We start from the raw sequence: 24116 nt of genomic DNA on the forward strand, positions 1-24116 counted from the left end.
CAACATTACTTTCTCTACTAATATTATAATTTATAAATGTACCTATGTTTGTTACGTTTTCACGCAAAAACTACTGAACCGATTTGGTAAAAAGATAGCTTGAGATCTAGAGAAAAAGGACATAGGCCATCTCACGGGAATGGTTACTACGCGGGTTTTCCTTTAACTACGAGGGCGATGATGCGAAATGATATGTCATAGAACAGATAGCTTGAGACCTGAGGAAGGACGGACAGGTTTTATCCCGGGAATTCCATGCCGGGTTTTCCTGCGAAGCCTATGTATTTAATTATAAAATATAATCTAAATATAACTCAAAGGTGACTGACACTATCAACATACAACGCACAGCCCAAACCACTGAACGGATCGGGCTGGAATTTGGCATGCAGGTAGATGTTAGGACGTAGGCATAAAAGGATTTTGATCAATTCTACCCCCAAGGGCCTAAAATGGGGGATAAAAGTTTGTACCATGAAATTTTATCTTTTCCAGGCCGGTGAAGCTGCGAGCAAAAGCTAGTATTTAAAAATAAATAAAATTGAGTCATTGTAAATATAGTTTTCTGAAAACCCATAGTAATGATGTTAATTGTATTGCGTAACAATATAGTAATATACTAGCTTTCCACCCGCAGCTTCGCCCGCGCAGTGAAAGAAAAACCCGCATAGTTCCCGTTCCCGTGGGATTTCCGGGATAAAACCTATCCTATTTCCCGGGGTAAAAAGTAGCCTATGTCCTTTCTCGGGTATCAAAATATCTCTATACCAAATTTCATGCAAATTGGTTCAGTAGTTATGGCGTGATTGTGTAACAGACAGACAGACAGACAGAGTTACTTTCGCATTTATAATATTAGTATGGATTTTCCTAACAATGAACGAACGTAAAATTTATTTATTCTATATGTAAGTAAGTATTCTAACAAGCTGTAAAAATATACTAAATATATTATTTAATAATTTAATATATCGTAAAAACTAGTTTTCCCACTTATTATATTATTAGGTGTGAAATATTTGTTAAAAACCGGATATTTAGTGTGATTAAATTAATATATTGTTATTTTTAAACGCAAATAAATATTATTAGTATACCTACTTATCTAATATATAAAAATCAATGCCACTTTTCGTTGTAATTCCATAACTCGAGAACGGCTGAACCGATTTCGATAATTCTTTTTTTATTATATTCCTTGAAGTACGAGGATGGTTCTTATGTAGAGAAAACGTTAATATGTACCACGGGCGAAGCCGGGGCGGACCGCTAGTAATATTATACATGCAAAAGTTTGTATTGTATGTTTCACTTCTTCACGCAAAAACTGCTGAAGCGATTTTTATGAAATTTGGCACACACAAATTTTGCCGAAACGAAACATTTGTTTATTTTACAAAGAAATACAACTGCATTTCAAGATTTTTGAAAATTCACTTACCATGCCTGGGAAATTAACAAATTTTATTAGTTTCACCTTTAGGTATGTAAATTCAAAGCACACTTAACAAGAATCGGTTACAATAATTTCATAAGTTTAAGAGCTAGCGTGCAAGAGCAACTTTTGTCTCCGCAACTATTTAGTCTCTCCCATCAACTCTATATAGGAAGTTACGTCGCTACGTGCGCGCACTTTCTTACTAGCCCATAGTGTGTTTTTGTTTCGTGTTTTTTAGTTAAGCTATTGCATAGCTTCCATCGCAGGGCTTGAGCGCGGGGACCGAATCTAGAAATTCCATAACGAAAAACCTCACGCTCCCCACTCCGACGGGCGGAGGTTTGGCTTGAAGGCATGCTATGCAATAGCTTTACCGTGGCAGTCCCCGAGTGCCACACGTTTTAGTTTTTAAAACACATAGGACAAATATTGTCTTTCGAAAGTGTATAGGTACTAGCTTACCGCCCGCGGCTTCGCCCGCTTTGTCTAAAACCTAATAAATTATATACTAAAACCTTCTTCTTGAATCACTCTATCTATTAAAAAAAACCGCATCAAAATCCGTTGCGTAGTTTTAAAGATTTAAGCATACAATTACAAAGGGACATAGGGACAGAGAGAGTGACTTTGTTTTATACTATGTAGTGATTACACATAGGACAAATATTATGTTTCGAAAGTGTATACAAGAAAACTCCATCAAAACATGCAATTTTAGATACCGTAATCCGATAGGAGCCATAATTGATGCCTAGGTGTACACGTGACCTAAAAACCTATATCGTTTGCCGCTCTCCAAGAATTGACGATATTATCTAGTGTGTTAAGATTTTAAATTTATATGTCTTATGTCTTATAATATAAAGCTGAAGAATTTGTTTGTTTGAACGCGCTAATCTCAGGAACTACGGTTAATTTGAAAATTTCTTTCATTTACATTGGGACGACATTTAAATCTCATTTTGCAACCTTGTCCGCAGTCCGGAACATTGTTAAAATTGTATCTTTTACGAAAATAGGTTGTAGTTCATCATCATCATCACATTTGTTCTCAATTTGGGACACAGACGTAGGTACTTTGCGGGTGGGCCATAATCCACCACGCTGGCCAAGTGCATGCGCAGATGTCACTTGGCATCGTTGTTTGGAGCTATGTTTTATATCCTATAAGAAAGTTATGGAATAAACATATTATAGTCAATTAGGACTCAACAATGTGTAGATAAATTGATAAATCCTCCTCCTCATCCAACCTCCCGTCACTTATGTCATTCGTTATTTATTTATTTATTTATTTAAATAAATAAATAACCGCCACATTAACTTCCGTCACTTTAACTTCCGTCACTTTAACTTCTGTCACTTTACCTCCCGTCACTTTAACTTCCGTCACTTTACCTTGCGTCACTTTAACTCCCGTCACTTTACCTCCCGTCACTTCAACATGCGTCACTTTACCTCCCGTCACTTTACCTCCCGCCACATTAACTTCCGTCACTTTTGTCATTCCTTAATTTATTCTACATTTAAAGTTTCCCTTTATTATCTACAAGTATCTATTCCCTAAATCGAAATAATTTTGACTTTAACTTTCACTTTAACTTTAACTCCCGCCACTTTAACTCGCGTCACTTCACCTCCCGTCACTTTAACTTTACCCCCCGTCATCCAGGTGCATTTCAGCATGGAACGACAATGGCAAGAAGGAACTGATAGATCTCTCTCGACCCGAACTATTGCACAGGACGGACTTCTTTCCGGGGTTGGGATGGGTTCTGAGGAGTGAAACTTGGGATATGCTGGCTAAGTGGCCGGAAGCGTAAGTATAGCTTTAGATTTTAGAAACTAGAATAAAAGTTGTTTTTGTATCTATAGCTTAAATGATTAAAAAAAAATTATTGTATTGTCACCGATCCTTGAAAAGTGTACAAAGTTTGAATTAAATCTGTCCGTTTTAAGTCGGAAAAAATCAAGTATACGAATGAAGTCGGTTACACAGTTTGATCCCATACTAAGCTTTCGCTTGTGTTATGGAAACCAGATGACTGATAAACATACGTATATTATTTTAAATTTAATACATATACATATAGATAATTAACACCCAGAAATACGAAATGAAGAAACTTTAGTTATAATTTGCATAATATAGCGGAATCCACGCAAAATTATTGTACTACCTATTACTGTATCCATCTATCTATATATATAAAATTCAAAGGTGACTGATATAGTGATCTATCAACGCACAGCCCAAACCACTGGACGTATCGGGCTGAAATTTGGCATGCAGGTACCTAGATGTTAGAACGTAGGCATCCGCTAAGAAAGGATTTCCCGAAATTCTTGCGGGAACGGGGAAAAACGGGGATGCACGTACAAAGTCGTGGGCGGAAGCTAGTATTTAAATATAGGTAATAGGTATGCTATACTATAACACGATTGCAAAAGTCTTTCTGTCTGTCTGCTTTCAAGGCTTTCACGGGTAAACAACCGATTTGGATGAAATTTCAGATCAATAGGTACATATTTGATATTACTATTTTAGATGTGAAATTTTTTAATACTGAAGAGAGTTTTTCTCTTGGTTTTATTTGCGTGTAAAACCGCGAATCACAGCTAGTTCTATAATAACAAAAGGACGAATCACATGGCATAAGTTATTTAATATTCATAAACAAATTTATTTATAATTTTATCAGCATTCAATAAATCATATTGTTAACAAGGGAGCGACTATTGTTTACGATTATTTTAATTATATTATTATAATATACTAGCTGCTCCGCGCGGTTTCACCCCCGTGGCTCCACTCCTGTTGGTCGTAGCGTGATGATAATATTATGTAGCCTTCCTTCCTCGATAAATGAGCTATCTAACACCGAAAGAATTTTACAAATCGGACCAGTAGTTCCCGAGATTAGCGCGTTCAAACAAACAATCTCTTCAACCTTATAATATTAGTATAGATTACATTTACATGTAAATTATCATAACATAAGATAAACAAATTGTGCAATGTAAATGAATATTAAATGTGAATTAAAATTGTAAAATAATTATCTACAAAACTATGGTTTTAGTTAATAAAATATTTATGTAATACAAATGATATATTCACAATTCACATCCTTCCATATTAATAACTAGCTGTGCCCCGTGGTTTTACCTGCATTGCTCCTTTCCTATTGTATAAAACAAAGTCGCTTTTTCTGCAACAGATTTTGATGCGGTTTTTTAAAAGAATTAGAGTGATTCTCAACGATGGTTTTAGTAGGTATATAATTTACTAGCTGAGCCCCGCGGTTTCACCCGCGTGGCTCAGCTCCTGTTGGTCTTAGCGTGATGATATATAGCCTATAGCCTTCCTCGATAAATTAACTTTCTAACACCGAAAGAATTATCGTCCCAGTAGTTCCCGAGATTAGCGCGTTCAAACAAACAAACAAACAAACTCTTCAGCTTTATAATATTAGTATAGATTAGTTTTAGACAATGCGTGCGAAGCCGCGGGCGGAAAGCTAGCGGAGAGTAGCCTATAAATATCTTTCCTCGATAAATGGACAATCTAAATTCTAACACCACAATATAATTAATTTCAAATCGGACCCGTGGTTCTTGCGATTAGCGTGTTAAACACGCTAAGACCAATAGGAGCGCGCGAAACAATGCGGGTAAAACCACAGGACACAGCTAGTTATATTAAAATTAAACTTAATTAACATTTAACTAATTGTTGATTAAGTTAACACACAGATTAAGTTATTACGTGTAAAAGTTAAAGAAAAGTTGCAAAGTCCCTTTATAAGTAGTTTAATAATATCTATTTTACCTTTTATAATGCATCAACACTATATTCCACTGTTTTTATTACTCGATTAAACTACACTATTAATATGAAAAGAAGACATAAACAAATTCGACTAAACATTAATCATACGCCATACATGATCATTTGTTGTTTTGCAAAATTATTACAAACTACAACATGTATAACTACGCAAATAAATCAATTTATAATGTACCCGCCCCTCTGTAACATTGAAAAACCTGATTCGCTTTTTAATTCATTCATTATCTTTCATAAATCAACAGATTAGAAAAAGTAGCTGTCAATAGTAATGAGACTGGCTGGTGAAAAAAAAACAATTATTATTCTTTTAATGCTGTTCCAAGTTTAAAAATATTACATAATTATAAAACAATAACAATAGGTAATTACTAATTAGGAGGTGGGTGTCTATGGAAATATTTTGAAAAATCGGTAGTCTTTTTTTGCCGATTATTAAAGTATTTGTTATCATCATGCATTAATTTTTTGTCATGAAATCGTGCCACAGATTATTAAATTCGTGTAAGCATCTAACTTATCCGGGTAACCAAACATGACCCTGAGAATTTCTTCCATCAGTGCAATATAATCGATTTTGCGTACCTACCTATAAATTTTCATAAAAAACCTGTTTCTTCACGTCACTCGCAGGCTTCTACGTTCGATACGAAATGTTATATATATAAGCTGAGATTATGTATAAGGAGGTTTCATTACATTGCCTGACCGCTGACCGGTGCAGTCACATCGCGAAAAAAATAATACGTGCATTATCTGTGGCACGCGATTTATGTTTTGACAGCGCGGGAAAAGAATGTGACATTATTTTTTTTTCAGAGCATCCGAACGTGTTTACAGTTCTATTAAGTGATTCGCATTAATCTTGTGTTGAGAGTTATTATTTTTTTTATTCACGATTCGGAGGCGTGTTACAAATATTACGGAATCGATATTGCTATTAAATAAATATTAAGCAACATTAGTAGTGCACTAGAAAAGTCTGTCAGTGGTATTTTGTTTGTGTTATGATCAGTGTGTAAATATGAAGGAGTTAGTTCAAATTTGGAGTCGTGTGACGGGGCGAAGGTATTCTTCAGTGAACACAGGAGAGCGGGAACTGAGAGATTTCGGGAACAACAGATTAAAAAATATAGACTTGGACGCTGTTAATTTTGATGCGAATTTATCGGAGTGTGAGGGTTTAAATAAATTTAATGATGAATTGGACTTTAACGAGCGGAAGGAGGCGATTATTAACAGATTGTTCGAGAGAAGGAAGAAAGGACATGTTACGAGGCAACCAAAACGTAAGTTTTATTAAAATTATTTGTATAAAGTTGTTGTTATGCGATACGTAGTATGACTATGAGATAGATTAACAATATTAATTACTATTTAGTATTTACTTTATTATGAATAATTCGTTATATAAACCAAAAATGTTGTGTTGTTTTATGAAACCACGGTAAAAGTGAAACTTACGATAATTATCGTATTTGTACGATAATTATCGTGCAAATACGATAATTATCGTACGTCAAACGACATGAGCTACACAGACCAAAAAGTTTGAGTCGATGTAATAAAAGTTTCACTTTAATAATCAAGTGAGAATCACGAAAATCTATAAAATTTTATATTGAAATATTAAAAATTTCCGTTCGTTTATAACCAAACTAATTTAACTTAATAGCGCAAGCACGTCATTAAAAAACGATCAAAATTAATGTTTATCAACACAAATAATAATATAAACAATTAAATATTTCCAAATAAATAAACTGTTTACCTAACTTCCTATAAGAATACGAAATTAAGAAAAAAAGAATGATTCAAAATAGTACATATTAACTCAATATGTTCAACAAAAAACCGGCCAAGTGCGAGTCGGGCTCGCGCACAAAGGGTTCCGTAGCAGCAAATATAATAAATTACAGTTAAATCAACCTATCTCAAAAACTATAAGAGATACTTTGATCAAACCAAAAATCGTTGAAAGAGTTAATTAGCATGCATCACCTCTATTTTTTTTAGAATTTTATACCCCGTAGTTATAAAAATAGAGGGGGGGGGGACATACTTTTTACGACTTTGAGAGCTGATATCTCAAAAACCGTTCACTTTAAGAAAAATGTTTTTTAGAAAACTTTATATCATTTTAAAAGACCTTTCCATTGATACCCCACACGGGTATGTACATCGAAAAAAAAAATTTCATCCCTCAGTTACATGTATGGGGGGCCCCACCCCCAATTCTTTTTTTTACTATTTAGTGTCATATTTTTGTAGCGGTTCATACAACACATATTCCCATCAAATTTCATCACTGTAGTACTTATAGTTTCCGAGTAAATCGGCTGTGACAGACGGACAGACGGACAGACGGACAGACGGACATGACGAAACTATAAGGGTTCCGTTTTTGCCATTTTGGCTACGGAACCCTAAAAAGGGCATACCTATTTGTTTATAGAATTACAATGACACATCCATGACTAAAGATGTACGTATGCAAATGGTAATATGGGTTTTTTCAAAGAATTTAATCTTTTATAGTAATGCGTAGGTACCTACATTATAAACCGGAAATTGTGGTCAAATTATCCTATCCTACTTAAATCCTATCCTATCCTACTTAGGTATATAATCTACACTAATATCATAAAGAGGAAAACTTTGTTTGTTTGTTTGATTGTAATGAATAGGCTAATAAACTACTGGACCGATTTTAAAAATTCTTTCACCATTCCAAAGCTACATAATCCACGAGTAACATAGGCTAGGTTTTATCCCGGAAATCCCACGGGAACGGGAACTACGCGGGTTTTTCTTTGAAAACGCGGGCGAAGCCGCATGCGGAAAGCTAGTAATAAATAAATGCGAAAGTTTGTGAGCTTCTCTCACGCAAATATTACTGAATCGATTACATTGAAATTTAGCACACATAATTATAGAGGGTAACTTGGATTAACACATAGGATAGGTTTTATCCCACGGGAACGGGAACGGGAACTAACTATGCGGATTTTTATTTGAATACGCGGGTGAAGCCGCAGGCGCAAAGCTAGTCTAGTATAATCAAATATCAAAACATAATAAACATGTCACACCTATATAACGAATATAAAACGTATTTTCGTTCGTTTTAACGACCATATCAATTTCTGGGTTTTTCTACATAAGTACCTAGGTAGTTAAATTAATTTCTATACATGTATAAGCTAATTATGGGAACCAATTAACATAGTTTAAATTATTTATGCGTTCTCAAAGGATCTTCCGGTATTGTTCTTTTTAGGGTTCCGTACGTAAAGAATACGATCCTATTACGGCAGATAATATCTACTATACATTCCACAAATAAAGATACCTATGTTTAATTAGAATTTGGCACGGTTCCAAATTTTTGAGTTTGATGTGTGCTTTCCGAATCGGTGGTAAATGTTAAAAATATATTGTAATGACGGTTCGAAAGTGCTTCTAAAAGAAGTCTTATTGAATAAATAAATGTTTGAGTTTGAGTTTGACCAATTTTGCAGTTGTCTTTTATCTTATTTCTACGGAACCTTGTCGCGAGCCCGACTCGCACTTAACCGATTTTTAAACTAATCTCGTAAATGAGACAACGTGAAAAGGCTTCCTTATTCTAAAGTTTAGTCTGTGGTTAAAAACATGTTATCGTTCAGAAATAAAATAATTAATGGCAATATTTTTTTTTAAATTATGTATGTAATTTTGCGGGAATTGGCGTTTTAGTTAATTGTTTGTGTTTATAACTTTGTACATACGACTAATTAACCGACTTAAAAAGGAGGAGATTCAATATTTAATTTTTTTATGTATGACGAGGTTTACGAACGGATTTACGTGATTTTTTTTTATATTTCTAAAATCTAAGTACTACTTCCTACTATCCTACTAATATTATGAATGCGAAAGTTTGTGAGCATGTGTGTGTGTTTGTTACTCTTTCACGCAAATACTACTGAACCGATTACAATGAAATTTAGCACACATTTAGAGGGTAACTTGGATTAACACATAGGATAGGTTTTATCCCGGAAATCCCACGGGAACGGGAACTGTGCGGGTTTTTCTTTGAAATGGCGGGCGAAGCCGCGGGCGGAAAGCTAGTACCGTTATAATATTACTAGCTTCGCCCGTGTTTTCAAAGTAAGATGCTACTATGCGGGCATAGTTCCCGTTCCCATGGGATTTCCGGGATAAAACCTAACTTATGTGTTAATCCCAGTTACCCTCTAGGCTCTATTTTTGTGTTAAATTTCATTGTAATCGGTTCAGTAGTATTTGCGTGAAAGAGTAACAAACATACACATACATCCATCCTCACAAACTTTCGCATTTATAATATTAGTAGGATAGGATAACAACACACAACAATAGATTTCTGTATAAGAAAAGCGGAGAAAACTGTAGTTTAATACACAGTCTTTAATTTATATTTATAACTAGCTTCCGCCCACGACTTTGTACGTGCATCCCCGTTTTTCCCTGTTCCCGCAAGAATTTCGGGAAATCCTTTCTTAGGGGACGCCTACGTTATGACATCTACCTGCATGCCAAATTTCAGCACGATACGTGTAGTGGTTTGGGCTGTGCGTTGATAGATCACTATATCAGTCACCTTTGAGTTTTATATATATATATATATACTAGGTTTCCGCCCGCGGCTTCGCCCGCGCAGTCAAAGAAAAACCCGCATTAGTTCCCGTTCCCGTGGGATTTTCGGGATTGCGTCATTTTCCCGGGATAAAAAGTAGCCTATGTCCTTTCTCGGGTATCAAAATATCTCCATACCAAATTTCATGAAAATTGGTTCAGTAGTTTAGGCGTGATTGAGTAACAGACAGACAGACAGACAGAGTTACTTTCGCATTTATAATATTAGTATATATCTTAATATATATAAATCTCGTGTCACAATGTTTGTCCTCAATGGACTCCTAAACCACTTAACCGATTATAATAAAATTCGCACACCATGTGCAGTTCGATCCAACTTGAGAGATAGGATAGTTTAAACATGTAGGTACCACGGGCGAAGCCGGGGCGGACCACTAGTACATATATATATATATATATATATATATATATATATATAGATTGTATCTAATGGTTTTTCGTATTGAACAATTCCTAATAAATTTTATCAATATCTTTGTACAGTAATAACAATATTAAACATACATCATACATATTTTTTCACATGACTTCATAGTTTATTCTTGTCTTAAATTAATTATCTAACTAGCTTTCCGCCCGCGGCTTCGCCCGGTTTGTCTAAAACCTAATAAATTAAAACCTTCCTCTTGAAACACTCTATCTATTACAAAAAACCGCATCAAAATCCGTAGCGTAGTTTTAAAGATTTAAGCATACATAGGGACATAGGGACAGAAAAAAAAGCGATATTTATACTATGTAGTGATAACTAGCTGTCCCGGCAAACATTGTTCTGCTTGGGTGCTTTGCCACCAATAATGTGCGAGGATGTGTATTGTGTAGCGAGGAATGTGTTTGTAAAGAACCAATCATATCGCTGCATTTAATTTGAAGGCTTGAAGCGTTAAGCGTTTGAAGTGATACTATTGGTTATTTATTTATTTATTTATCAATTTAATATACCACACCAAGTAATATTTACAATTATACAAAGGTACATCAAAAGGTAGGTACATAAGGCGGCCTTATCGCTTACTAGCGATCTCTTCCAGACTGCCCAAGGTAAGAGATAAAGAAGAAACGAATAAAATTTACAAACACATTCCTCGCACATTATTGGTAGAATAGCACACTTACTCATATCACTTAGGGAAAGGAAAATTCCGACTCTCAGTTCCTCCCTATTTGAAACAAAGTGCAAAATTAACAAAACTACACTAATGCCGATAAAAATAATCTCAATTCATTTTATAAACATAATTAAATAATTCAAATCGTGATGACAAACCGATAAATTTTACGATTCATAATAATTTTATTACATTTAATAATTACCACGAAATAATAATAATATAAACACTTAGTATATCACCCGGATTTGTCCGAAAATTAATTGAATTATCTTTATATAAATAATAATTATATGTTACCCAATAAACGTTGATGTTCCGTATCAAGGAAATAATATAATATTTTACTACCTTATTCTAAAATCTATCGCTTAAAGGTACACAAAATCATTAAAATCACTACAGCCGTTTCAGAAAGATTTTTTAATTAACAATGCGACAAATCTATATATTATTAATAACTAGCGGTCCGCCCGGCTTCGCCCGTGGTACATGTTTACGTTTTCTTTACATAAGAACCATCCTCGTACTTCAAGGAATATAATAAAAAAAGAATTATCGAAATCGGTTCAGCTGTTCTCGAGTTATGCGCTTACCAACACATTTTGCGATTCATTTTTATATATAAAGATGATAATATTATGATATAATAATAATTATAGGTAAGTATATCGACTTAAAAACGTGCAAAAATTGTAAACAATCCTAACTACTAATAATTATTATAAATGCGAAAGTTTGTGAGGATGTGTGTGTGTGTGTGTGTTTGTTACTCTTTTCCGATTACAATGAAATTTAGCACACATATAGAGGGTAACTTGGATTAACACATAGGATAGGTTTTATCCCGGAAATCCCACGGGAACGGGAGTTTTCCTTTGCAAACGCGGGCGAAGCCGTGGACGGAAATCTAGTACACGCATAATGTTAAATCATTTTAAATCGTATTATTATTTATTGTTATTAAAAATAAGTTACCTACCTATAGAAATCTTAATATATATAAATCTCGTGTCACAATGTTTGTCCTCAATGGACTGCTAAACCACTTAACCGATTGTAATAAAATTCGCACACCATGTGCAGTTCGATCCAACTTGAGAGATAGGATAGGTTTTATCCCGGAAATCCCTTGGGAACGGGAACTATGTCGATTTTTCTTTGAAAACGCGGGCGAAGCCGCGGGCGGAAAGCTAGTAGTACATAATATGTAATATGTATATTACTATATTACACAGTTATACCTACTTCTTAGGTACGTACATATTTAAATTAACTATTAAATATACAACTGGCTTTCCACCCGGCTTCGCGTAGATAAAGGAAAATTCGTACCTAGGAATAGTTTCCATTCCAGTTGGATTTTCAGTAAAAAAACGCTATCCTATGTCCTTTCTTAGGTCTCAACCTATCTTCGTTACAAATTTTATCCAAATCGGTCTTAGATCATTAAGAAATCGGTGCAGTGGTTTATGCGTGAAGAGACAGACAGAGTTATTTTTGCATCAATACTAATATTATAAATGCGAAAGTAACTCTGTCTGTCTATCTGTTACTCAATCACGCCTAAACTACTGAACCAATTTTCATGAAATTTGGTGTGGAGATATTTTGATACCCGAGAAAGGACATAGGCTACTTTTTATCCCGGGAAATGACGCAATCCCGGAAAACCCACGGGAACGGGAACTATGCGGATTATTCTTTGAAAGCGCGGGCGAAGCCGCGGACGGAAACCTAGTATATTAATATGTGATTGCTAGGCGATCTGTCGCAGTAATATGGTTGAATCTGCTATTTGATTGATTGATGACTTTATAATTGAATGACTAGGCAGAACGTTAATTTAACAAGCTAGCAAGATTCCAATATTAATCAAATAACATATTCAGATGACGGTGCAATATCCATAAGGCATAATATTATTATTTAAACATCTAAAATATGTAATCAAATATTATTATCAACCAAAACCGCGTGCACTAACTAGTGTTATTTGATTTTTTTGCAACGGTTCGTAATTTCGACCTTAACCGGTTAAAAGTTCTGGAAGCTTGCATAATAAAATGGCCGTGGTATTAATGTTGCACAAATATTAAAATGGAGTTTTATACATAGTTTAGTGAATTCATTAGGTATATATTAATACTATAGCTGTGCCCCGCGGTTTCACCCGCATTGCTCCGCTCCTGTTGGTCTTAGCGTGATGATAATAATACATTACCTATAGCCTTCCTCGATAAATGGGCTATCTAACACCGAAAGAATTTTTCAAATCGGATCAGTCCTGAGATTAGCGCGTTCAAACAAACAAACAAACTCTTCAGCTTTATAATATTAGTATAGATGATGTGTTTATGGATGTAAACATACATAAAAGATAGACTAGATAGATAGTTTTATGGAGATTCGTTCAGCCGTTCTGTCGCTATTTGTAGCAAGAAACAGTATATTCAACATATTAAACATTGTATTCCATAGTTTATCATTGAATTTATAGAGTATTATAAAAAAATGTAATATATCTAATTTATAATTTCTATTACCAGTTATATATCAGTCAGTGAAAGTTATGTCAAAATCGGTGCAGTAGGTACCTAGTTTTGATAAAAAAATATGTATATATATATTTTTTTTTGCAAAACAATAAAAAATTGATTGTTAAGTGTTATTTGATCCGGTGTAAATACGTTTAACCTAAAAATATATCTTATCAAAAATAGTTCAGTGCTTTTGGTGTACAAACGACGTAACAAACAGACAAAGTTAAAAGTTATACATAATGAAGTGAAACTTCTTTATCGGGGTTGGAAAAAAATTTAGTGTAACATTTTTTCGTTGCATATTATAGTAAATTATTTTTTGAAAAATAAGGTCATAAAGAAGTTTCACTTCTTACGTGTGTACACTAGTACACGCACACATTTTTATTAATTATTATTTTAAAAAATATCACTAATTTTTCCAGAAGTTTTCAAAAACTTAACATGGAATATTTATTTCGATTATAAAAGATTTCAAACAAATACCTACCTACCTACATTTTTTTTTAATTTTACATCCGCCGGCACCGAACCCACTATATTATTCGCTTAGTCGAGATTACAGTCGATCGATTACGATTTGGAGGTCAACTCGGAACCGGTTAAGAACGTGTCTGGCCAATTTCCGCGATACGATATAGTATTTAAATTAGTTTTATTAATAAATATATAAAAATTCCACTCGTTAGGCACATGACGATGATGGTAGTGGGTTCGATGTCGCTATTAAAAAAATGTATTTTTTGAAAAAATAATAGTTATAAAAAAAATTCGTTTTCTTTTTGTAGCACTGAATAAGAAAAAATAATGTTTTGTTGAGTTTATTTATAATAGCTTCACAAAGTGAAAACTTATTACGTTTTCACTTTGTTAGAAAAGAAAAATCATTAAAATATGTTCAGCCGTTCTTGAGTTATATTCTGGCGATATCTCTGTGTGATTTCCAATATAAAATATATCTATAATAGACTAGCTTACCGCCCGCGGCTTCGCCCGCATTCTCTAAAACGATTTGAGATTTAAACTAACTATCCTATCTCTCAAGTTGGATCAAACTGCACATGGTGTGCGAATTTTATTATAATCGGTTAAGTGGTTTAGTCCATTGAGGACAAACATTGTGACACGAGATTTATACATATAATTATATTAAGATTATTGTTGTTAACTGTCCTGGTAGAATGTTTGCCAGGTCAACTATCATAAGATTAATTAACAAACTAAAAGACAGTATAAAACTGTTATTTCACCTATTGGCCTGAATTTATTGAAAAAAAAAATCAAACTCACTAGAAAGTTCTATTCCGTCACAACATGTTAAGGTATTTCATAGAAAGTAATTAATTATTTTTTTGCACTGAACAAAAAAACAAGAGAAACATAATCCTACCAATATTATAAATGCGAAAGTTTGTGAGGATGGATCTGTGTACATGTATGTTTGATATTCTTTCACGAAAATGCCACCGAACCGATAACAATTAAATTTTGCACACATAGTTATAGAGGGTAACTTGGATTAACACATAGGATAGGTTTTCATGGAAATCCCGCGGGAACGGGAACCTTGCGGGGTTTTCTTTGAAAACGCGGGTGAAGCCGCGGGCGGAAACTAGTCAAATTATAATCCTAAGTAGTACACTTACAGAAATCGCAGATAATATTGTAATATATTAACTACATACTACTGCTCTGTTCGTGTCTTCTGTTTCTCAATTTATTATCTCGCTTCTTTGCCTTCTCCCCGTGATTGCCTGGCAGAAATCACTGCATAGTGATAAGGCCGCCCTTTGTGCTTTTTGTTTATTGTAAATTGTTATTTCATGTACCTAGTTTATTGCACAATAAAGTGTTAAATAAATACTACATTGTAACATCGATCTGTTATTATGTAATCTAATAAGCATTTATTGAGTACGGTCATGGTCAAGTACTAATAACAAGTACATACTAGACTTAAGTAGGTACATATATATAAAAAATTCAAGTCTGTCTGTGATTTCAAAGTAACATTATTAATTTACAATCATTTACGATATAAAAAGAACACATACTCAATTTTTTCTGTCTGTCTGTCCTTCAGGCTTAGCTATAGAATGGCTGAACCAATTTAAATAGAACTCAGCATTCATATCATGATGTTCAATTATTTTTTTCGTATGTTAAGTAGGTAATAGTTTATATTTATTTATTGTTTTATTTATAATTAGCTTTCAACCCGCGGCTTCGCCCGCTTCGTCTAAAACCTAATAAATTATATACTAAAACCTTCCTCTTGAATCACTCTATCTATTAAAAAAACCGCATCTAAATCCGTTGCGTAATTTTAAAGATTTAAGCATACAAAGGGACATCGGACAGAGAAAGCGACTTTGTTTTATACTATGTTATAAGTTTTATCTTAACGGTTTGTATATTATAATATGCTTTATCTTATTATATTGGCCTTCAATATTAATACAAGTTCATTCATCTCGATCATTTTGACTCATATATAAATAATTTCACACATTAGTTAAGAATATTTATTTTGTAATTATCAGAATCTATAGTTCCTTAATGTAAGTACCTTTGTGCCTACTTTTTACATAAACAAATAGTAATCGAATGAGATAGAAAATGATAAAATAAACAGAAGTTAGCATTGACCATACATAAACTAAAAAAATAATATACCGGCCGAATTGATTACCTCTTCCTTTTTTTGAAGTCGGTTAATAATATTTAAACAAAAAAATAAGTACACTGATATTTTCTTAAACTTAGCATGTAGGTATCATCACTAAGAAATATAGTAAAAAAAATGTGTGCGTGTACACACGTAAGAAGTGAAACTTCTTAATGACCTTATTTTTAAAAAAATAATTTACTATATGCAACTTTACAGAAATACGTCGAATCACGCGTGGTAGGGATAAGAAAAAGATGGCGCGTAACGAAAAAATGTTACAATAAAATTTTTTCCAACCCCGATAAAGAAGTTTCACTTCAAAAAAAACACACTTGAAGTTGAACTCATGTCACCATTATGATAAGTCTATATTATCGTTTGAATGAAATTTAATTTTGTGTGGATCATAATCAAGTTTACAGAAGTCGGTTACATACAAACATACAGTTTAAGCTAATAAAAGACCAAAGTTTCAATAACTTAATCAGATAATAACTAAAACTTTCCGTTTACGCACTACATTCTTCCTGCATGCCATATTATCAAAAGCAACGTCACAATATACGAGTATACCATTTATACATTATTATACAATTATACAATCGTGTTTACGTGTACGTCACGATAAAATTATAATGAATAGATTGCGCGTTTCCATTGACTGACGTGCCACGTGCAGATTTGACGTGACGTGAATGCACTTAAATAGAGTGTTATATTTCGCTTATAACAACTAGATTATTTATAAATTGTAATAAATAAATAAATAAATATTTCGGGACTGTATTATTCACAGACGGCACGATCTGATCCCATACTAAGTTTTCGTTTGTGTTATGGAAACTAGATGGCTGATAAACATAAATTATATATATCATGTATAATATAAAAATGAATCGCAAAATGTTGTTGGTAAGCGCATAACTCGAGAACGGTTGAACCGATTTCGATAATTATTTTTTTATTATATTCCTTGAAGTACGAGGATGGTTCTTATGTAGGGAAAACGTAAATATGTACCACGGGCGAAGCCGGGGCGGACCGCTAGTTTTAAATAAATACTTATATAGATAATTAACACCCAGACACAATTTATGGCTGAATGTGTGTAAAAAACAATGAAAAAAATTTACAACCCTTATCAGAACCCTTCCTATTTTTATGTACACGAAAAAATAAGGTTCAACTATATCAAAATTCACACAAATCTGCTTAGCGGTATAAAGGTAAAACAAACAGACAAGGATTTACGTTCGCAAAACATGATAATTATAATTAAAGGATATAAATAAACAACACTAATCGATGTAAATTACCCACAAGAAATTATATTACTATTACAACCTATAGTTCCTGCATAAAGCTATATAATTATACACATAACTGTATAATAAAACTTGTTATAATCAATAATACATTATTTCTTAACATAAATCTTCACAAAGTGCTATAGTAAATATCAAAACAAATAATTTTACAACGTGTTATTTAAATCATTGAGTCCAAAATCCAACATGACTTAGATAATTTTTTGTTAAAACAAGAAAAAAAAAGGTTAGATTTATTGGCTGTATACTTTTGTGTGAAATATGAAGTAATATTCCTAGCCATATTATCAATACGATATGTAAACAAAAATAAATGAATGTCTACTGCCAACGCTTTCACAGCATCTATAAACTACAGAATATCTTAATTCGCATCTTTATCTAATAACTAGCTTTCCGCCCGCGGCTTCGTCGGGCCTTATAATAAAACCTTCCACTTGAATCACTCTATCTATTAAAAAAACCACATCAAAATCCGTAGCGTAGTTTTAAACATATAAGCATACATTAGGAACAAAACTGTATGAAATCCGATAATTTTAACAACACTCGAACATACATACAGAACTTAATAATAAATTCATCACCATTAACATAACAAGTGCCAAATTAGTTTTTCGAGATATTTCTATAAAAAACTAATTAAAATTCATACTTAATAAAATAAAAATTAATATTTGCTGATAATGGAAACGCACACATAGCGACCTCAAGTTTATGTCAACAAATAGTGTAAGGATTGTCGTTCACTTGTAAATAGTAGTTTTTTTGCAATTACTGAGTTTAATTATTAAACTAGCATACCGCCCGCGCCTTCGCCCGCGTTTAAAAAAAACCCGCATAGTTCTCGTTCCCGTGGGATTTCCAGGATTAAACTTATCCTATGTGTTAATCCAAGTAACCCTCTATATGTGTGCTAAATTTCATTATAATCGATTCTGTAGTATTTGCGTGAAAGCGTTAGTACTATTACTAGATTGTGAGGATGCATGGTACGTGTATGTATGTAAAATACACGTACCATCCATCCTCACAAACTTTCGCATTTATTATATTACTAGTAGGATAGGATAGTAGGATACATACATACATATATACATCTATATACATATAATAAAATCGTAGGAAAGTCAAAACTGTACATTGAATATTTTTTTAAAAGAATACATAATCCATGATCTATAATCGATATAGAAGCCAAAAACATAGTTTTTAGAATTTTTGTCTGTTTGTCTGTTTGTCGGTTTGTCTGTTTGTCTGTTTGTCTGTATATTTGTCCGAGCTAATCTCGAAAAGTACCGCATAGATTGACTTCAAATTTTGCATGAATATTACTAACAGGTCGGGTGAGGCTTTTATATACACATTATCATGCTATCACCTCCGGGGGAGGAGCTGTGAACCTTTATTTTTCTAACGTATTCCGTGTATTACACAGCGTACAATCTAAAAACTCATGTTTAAATGTTGTTTTTGGGTAAGCCACGCTATTATCTAGCTTTACACTATAAAAACTACGTCATTTACGTAATTTTGGCAGAGAAACAGTTAAATGAATCTTAGTAGTATAAAGACAAATTTGAAACAGCGCCATCTATGAGACTTCATTAAAATCAAATCAATTTACATGTTTAACGCTTCTTGCAAATTTATAATTAAAAATTAAATAATATGATGTTGGTGGGGTTTTTAATTGTACTTATTTATTTAACTTTTTAACCCATGTCTTGCCAGAGTCCACTTCAGGTGCTTATATTTTATGTGAATATACTAAATAAATTTTTACAAGTGAGGGTAGATGTTTATTATTTGATGTCAAACAAGACACCATTAACAGTTAATTGTGACCATTGTGACATTTTAAAAAATCCTTCTTGCGTTCCCACAAAAGGTAAAATGTGGCTTTTATATTTATTCTTTATACATAATTAATTATATAGTTAGACTCATGTTTTTAATTAGAATTGAAGTTACGACAAAATAAGAAAATGATGAAATTTTATTTTTATGTATAACTTTTACAAGACTATATTAAACGCCCAAAGAAGGTCACTTTAGTTCTTGATAGAATTTTATTTGTTAGTAGCTTTTTAATAAAATTAGGTAAAGTAATCTTATCATTTTTTTTATTTACAGATTCAATGTTCATAAAAATTAACGATTTGCATGAGGATGTAGTAGAAATAAGTATCCTGGCGCGTGGTCAATTGTTGACTAAAGTTAATTTCCAACGTATGGTACAATCATTGGAAGAATCTTGGGTAATTTTAGAGGATATTTTTCGGGAATGAGAAAAGGGGCAGCCAACCACGTATCAGCGTGCGTGCGTGAGAATCTACCTACGTTTTAGTACCCAAAAAAATGTTATTTTGAAACGTAAATATTGCACTCACAACTACAGACTGTACAAGTATGATTTTTAATCGTGCTTTACTGTCATCTGATTGTTTTATTATCGTTATGGCTATCGCGGTACAGATCGTACTGGGATCAGAGTACATATTATTTATCAATACGTACCACACCAAGTAAAATATTTACAATCATACCAAATGGATTAACACGGTATGTACATAAGGCGGTCTTATCGCTTACTAGCGGTCTCTTCCAGACTGCCCAAGGTAAGAGATAAAGAATTATACTCATGATCCAGCAATTTTCAACCGAAAAAGAAGTTTTTCTGTAATTGGTAGTTGTTTCATTTATTTATTTTAAATACATAATTTTACTTTTATATTTGCCCATTTGCATTACATTCAGCTTCCATAAAACTTATAAAAATTTTACGTTTATTTCTGTCTAATATAAATACTCTTTTTTAGATATAAATAACAAAAACAACTTTTTTATTAAAATTTAGTACCTTGGGAAGATATTATCTATGTGTTAATAGAACAATACATAAAGGAAATTATGTTACGATTTTATACAATTAAAATATGTAAAAAAATATTAGCAGGTGTAATTATTAAATTGATCCCGAACCCAAAACTGTAGTTAATTTTTTTTGTCATTTAGTGTTTAATTCATGTCAATTTGTTCATTAATAAAAAAAATTATGATCATTTAAATAATCACGGCGAACATTTGCTAAGGCATTCATGTACAAGGTGTAATCGTTCAGTGTGCACAGGCGATTTTTTTTTTGTAAGTATTACAGATAACAAAAAACTTTAAACTGATATCGAAAGTACTTAACCTAATAATGGCCGTAATCATTTTTTTAAATAAATCGAGAAATATAAAAAAAAATATCTTTAAACCCTCCCATACATTAAGTACATAATATGAAATATGAATATCCCATATACATTTAATATGAAAGATTTTATTTATTTATTCACGCGTTTTCCAGATATTTTAGCTTTCTTTTTCTTTTTTTGGTTGTCTGCTTTAAATACTTCGCAAAGAAGTGGCATTTTCCACGCTCCGGGGATTTTCCAGGCATTTTCCACGCCTTTTCCGGACCATTACGCATTTTCCGGATATTTTCCCGATATTTTCCAGGCATTTCCCAGACATTTTCCTGACATTTCCCTGACATTTTCCGGAGATTATCCAGGCATTTTCCACGCTTTTCCGGACATTTTCACGCGTTTTCCAGATATTTTCCGGGAATTTTCTGGGTAATTCCCAGGAAATTTCCGGGGATTTTCCAGGCATTTTCCACGCTTTTCCCGGATATTTTCCAGATATTTCCCAGGTATTTTCCAGGCATTTCCCAAGCATTTTCCGGACATTCCCTGACATTTTTCCGGGGATTTCCAGGCATTTTCCACGCTTTTTCCGGACATTTTCACGCATTTTCCGGATATTTTCTAGATATTTTCCAGGCATTTTCCAGGCATTTTCTGAACATTTCCCTGACATTTTCCGGGAATTTTCCAGGCATTTTCCACACTTTTTCCGGATATTTTCCAGACATTTCCCTGGGATTTTCCGGAGATTTTTCAGGCATTTTCCACGCTTTTCCCGAACATTTTCACGCATTTTCCGGATATTTTCCGGGTATTTCCCGGACATTTTCACACATTTTCCGGGGGATTTTCCAGATATTTTACAGGCATTTTCCGGATATCCCCGGAAAATGCCCCGGAGTTCCGGAAAGTACGTAAGTTTTTTAGCTTAGATTAGTAATAAATTCTATTAACAATTCTATGAATTGTTTATGGTAGTACGTGTTTACTAAATAATTGTATGTAAAGTAGTAACTACTATGCAGTCGCTATTCCACGCGGACGAAGTCGCGGGCACAGCTAGTATATAATAAATAGGATACATACATTCTAGAAAACACATATAATAAATAGGTAACTAATAACTATGTATATAATAATATTTTTTTTTAATTATCATCCTGCGCAAATTATTAAAAAACATTTCCCGCCACGAAACAATGGCAGAGGTGACGTTTAAAATAATTATTTAGTAACGTTATAAAAAATAATTACACTTAAGTGTGTTATGGAAAAAATATAAGTGTTCAGTTTATTATAATATGTAAACAAAAAATCTGTACTTATGATATACATAATATTATATAAGTATAGATGTTTCTAGATTTTAGAGATACAGCTAAACTAGGTTGAATCGTTGGTTGCAGAAATTACAGTATAATTTTCTACCGACCTCAAAACAGGAGGAGGTTCGTATTCGATCGTATACATATTTATTTGGGGATATTAGTTATTACCTAAGAACTTTCGACTGGGTGAATCGATTTTGATGATCCTATTTTATTTGAAAACTGGTGTCAGGTGCTGGTGAGGACGCCATCCCATTTGAATTTGATCTATTTCTGACAATGTGCAGGCGGTTTGATTTTTTATTAAACCTAAATTTATATGAAATTATCAGTTAGCTCAGTATAGAAAATTTAATATATTGTTTATTAAAATAAAATAGGACCTCTACCCACATTTTCTTCATCCTTTTAAAGTGATATAGAAACACACAAATTAATTAGCATATTTGTATTTATAACACTTTCGTATTATTAAATAAAAAATCCTTGTTCAAACCTTGTATTTGATTTATAATTACACGTTTATTTGTGTTATTAAATGCGATAGTTTAACATTGAAATTATTATAAAACATTTTGCAAAATAATTAATATGTTTAAACATATTGTAAAATTTAAAGTCATTCCTATAAGATTTGACTGATCATGTCATCAACAAAACTGATTCGCCGATCTTGATAGGACTTTGACAGCGTTCGACATGTACCTACCTACTTAATAAACTAGATTCTCGTCCGCGGCTTTGCCCACTTTGTATAAAACTATATAGGTACCTACTTACTAAAAAGTAAAAACGTTCATTTGAACCACTCTATCTACCTATTAATCCATACTAATATTATAAATGCGAAAGTAACTCTGTCTGTCTGTCTGTTACTCAATCACGCTTAAGGCCGTGTACGCGGTCCGTGCGCTGTTTGGCTCAAATATGTGATTTTTCAAACCAGATTGTCCATCAAACACTTATCTTACAAACATATGAATTACTAATAATTTTAGGAAATTTTATTGTCTATATAGTTAGTTAAGAGTTTTTTTCAATTAATACAGTATTTGTGAATACCATCAAGATAACTGAGCCGATGATTACTTGATTTCGCTTTTAGTGTCAATTTCGAAGCTAAAAATATCTGAAATCGCTGACAGATCTAACACACAATTTTTTTAACTAACTGCAAAAATCCTTATTAAAATAGTTAGTTAAAAGATTTTTTTATTTTGGACTCCTAACTTACGAAATTAAAATCCGAACAATGTGAATTTTTTTAGAAATTATAGTCGACAAAATGATTATTTTCACCAAGATATTTGACTTAGTTTAATATAATTTTTACATATTGCAATAAAAGAACTTATAAGATAAAATTTAAAAAATCAACTAAGGTACCTCTATTATTTTTCTACAATTTTTTTTAAAGTACTATAAAACACTGCGCGCGACCCGATTAAAATCAGTCGGCAGCGAGCCTTTCCAGAGAGAGGACATGTTGCTCGGCGCTCTCCTGTGGACTTATGCTGTTCATAGTAAAAGGATAGCGCAAGCCGCGATCTATCGTAATAGATCGCGGATATTTTGACTTGCGTTAAATTGAATAAGCCCTCTTAAACTACTGAACCAATTTGCATGAAATTTGGTATGGAGATATTTTGATACCCGAGAAAGGACATAGGCTACCTTTTATTGCGAAATAATATGTACACGGGCGAAGCCGGGGCGGATCTCTAGTTGTTTAATATTTTTTAATACGTAGGTACCTACATCAAAATCTTTTTCATAGTTTTAAAGATCTAAGTATTCATAGGGAGTAGGGACAGTCATACTGCATACAGGAAGCGACTTTTTTATACTATGACGTAGTTACAAGCTGCGACTTCGCGTAGACAGCCTATGTGCTAACTGCTAATCCAGGCTATAATCTATCTCTATACAATTCCATACAGATCAGATCAGCTGTTTTTGCGTAAAA

General features: G+C 33.0%; 1 protein-coding gene across 3 annotated transcripts in view; it reads left to right on the top strand.

Moving 5' to 3' along the window:
* LOC123704336 (scavenger receptor class B member 1-like) overlaps window positions 1–24116 on the top strand; it is a 91159-nt gene that overhangs the window by 14807 nt on the left and 52236 nt on the right. Inside the window, exon 3 of one of the 3 annotated variants that reach the window (XM_045652676.1) lies at window positions 3111–3257. The exons of 1 other annotated variant lie outside the window; for it this stretch is intronic. Coding sequence is in view for 1 of the 2 variants with exons in the window: in XM_045652674.1 (XP_045508630.1) it covers window positions 6313–6577 (265 nt within the window). In the remaining variant the exon portion in view is untranslated. Of the gene's footprint in view, window positions 1–3110; window positions 3258–6012; window positions 6578–24116 lie in introns of those variants that run through there. One more of the 3 variants, XM_045652674.1, reaches the window with a different exon arrangement.

This window comes from Colias croceus, chromosome 29 (assembly GCF_905220415.1).
Source record: "Colias croceus chromosome 29, ilColCroc2.1".
Lineage (NCBI taxonomy): Eukaryota > Metazoa > Arthropoda > Insecta > Lepidoptera > Pieridae > Colias > Colias croceus.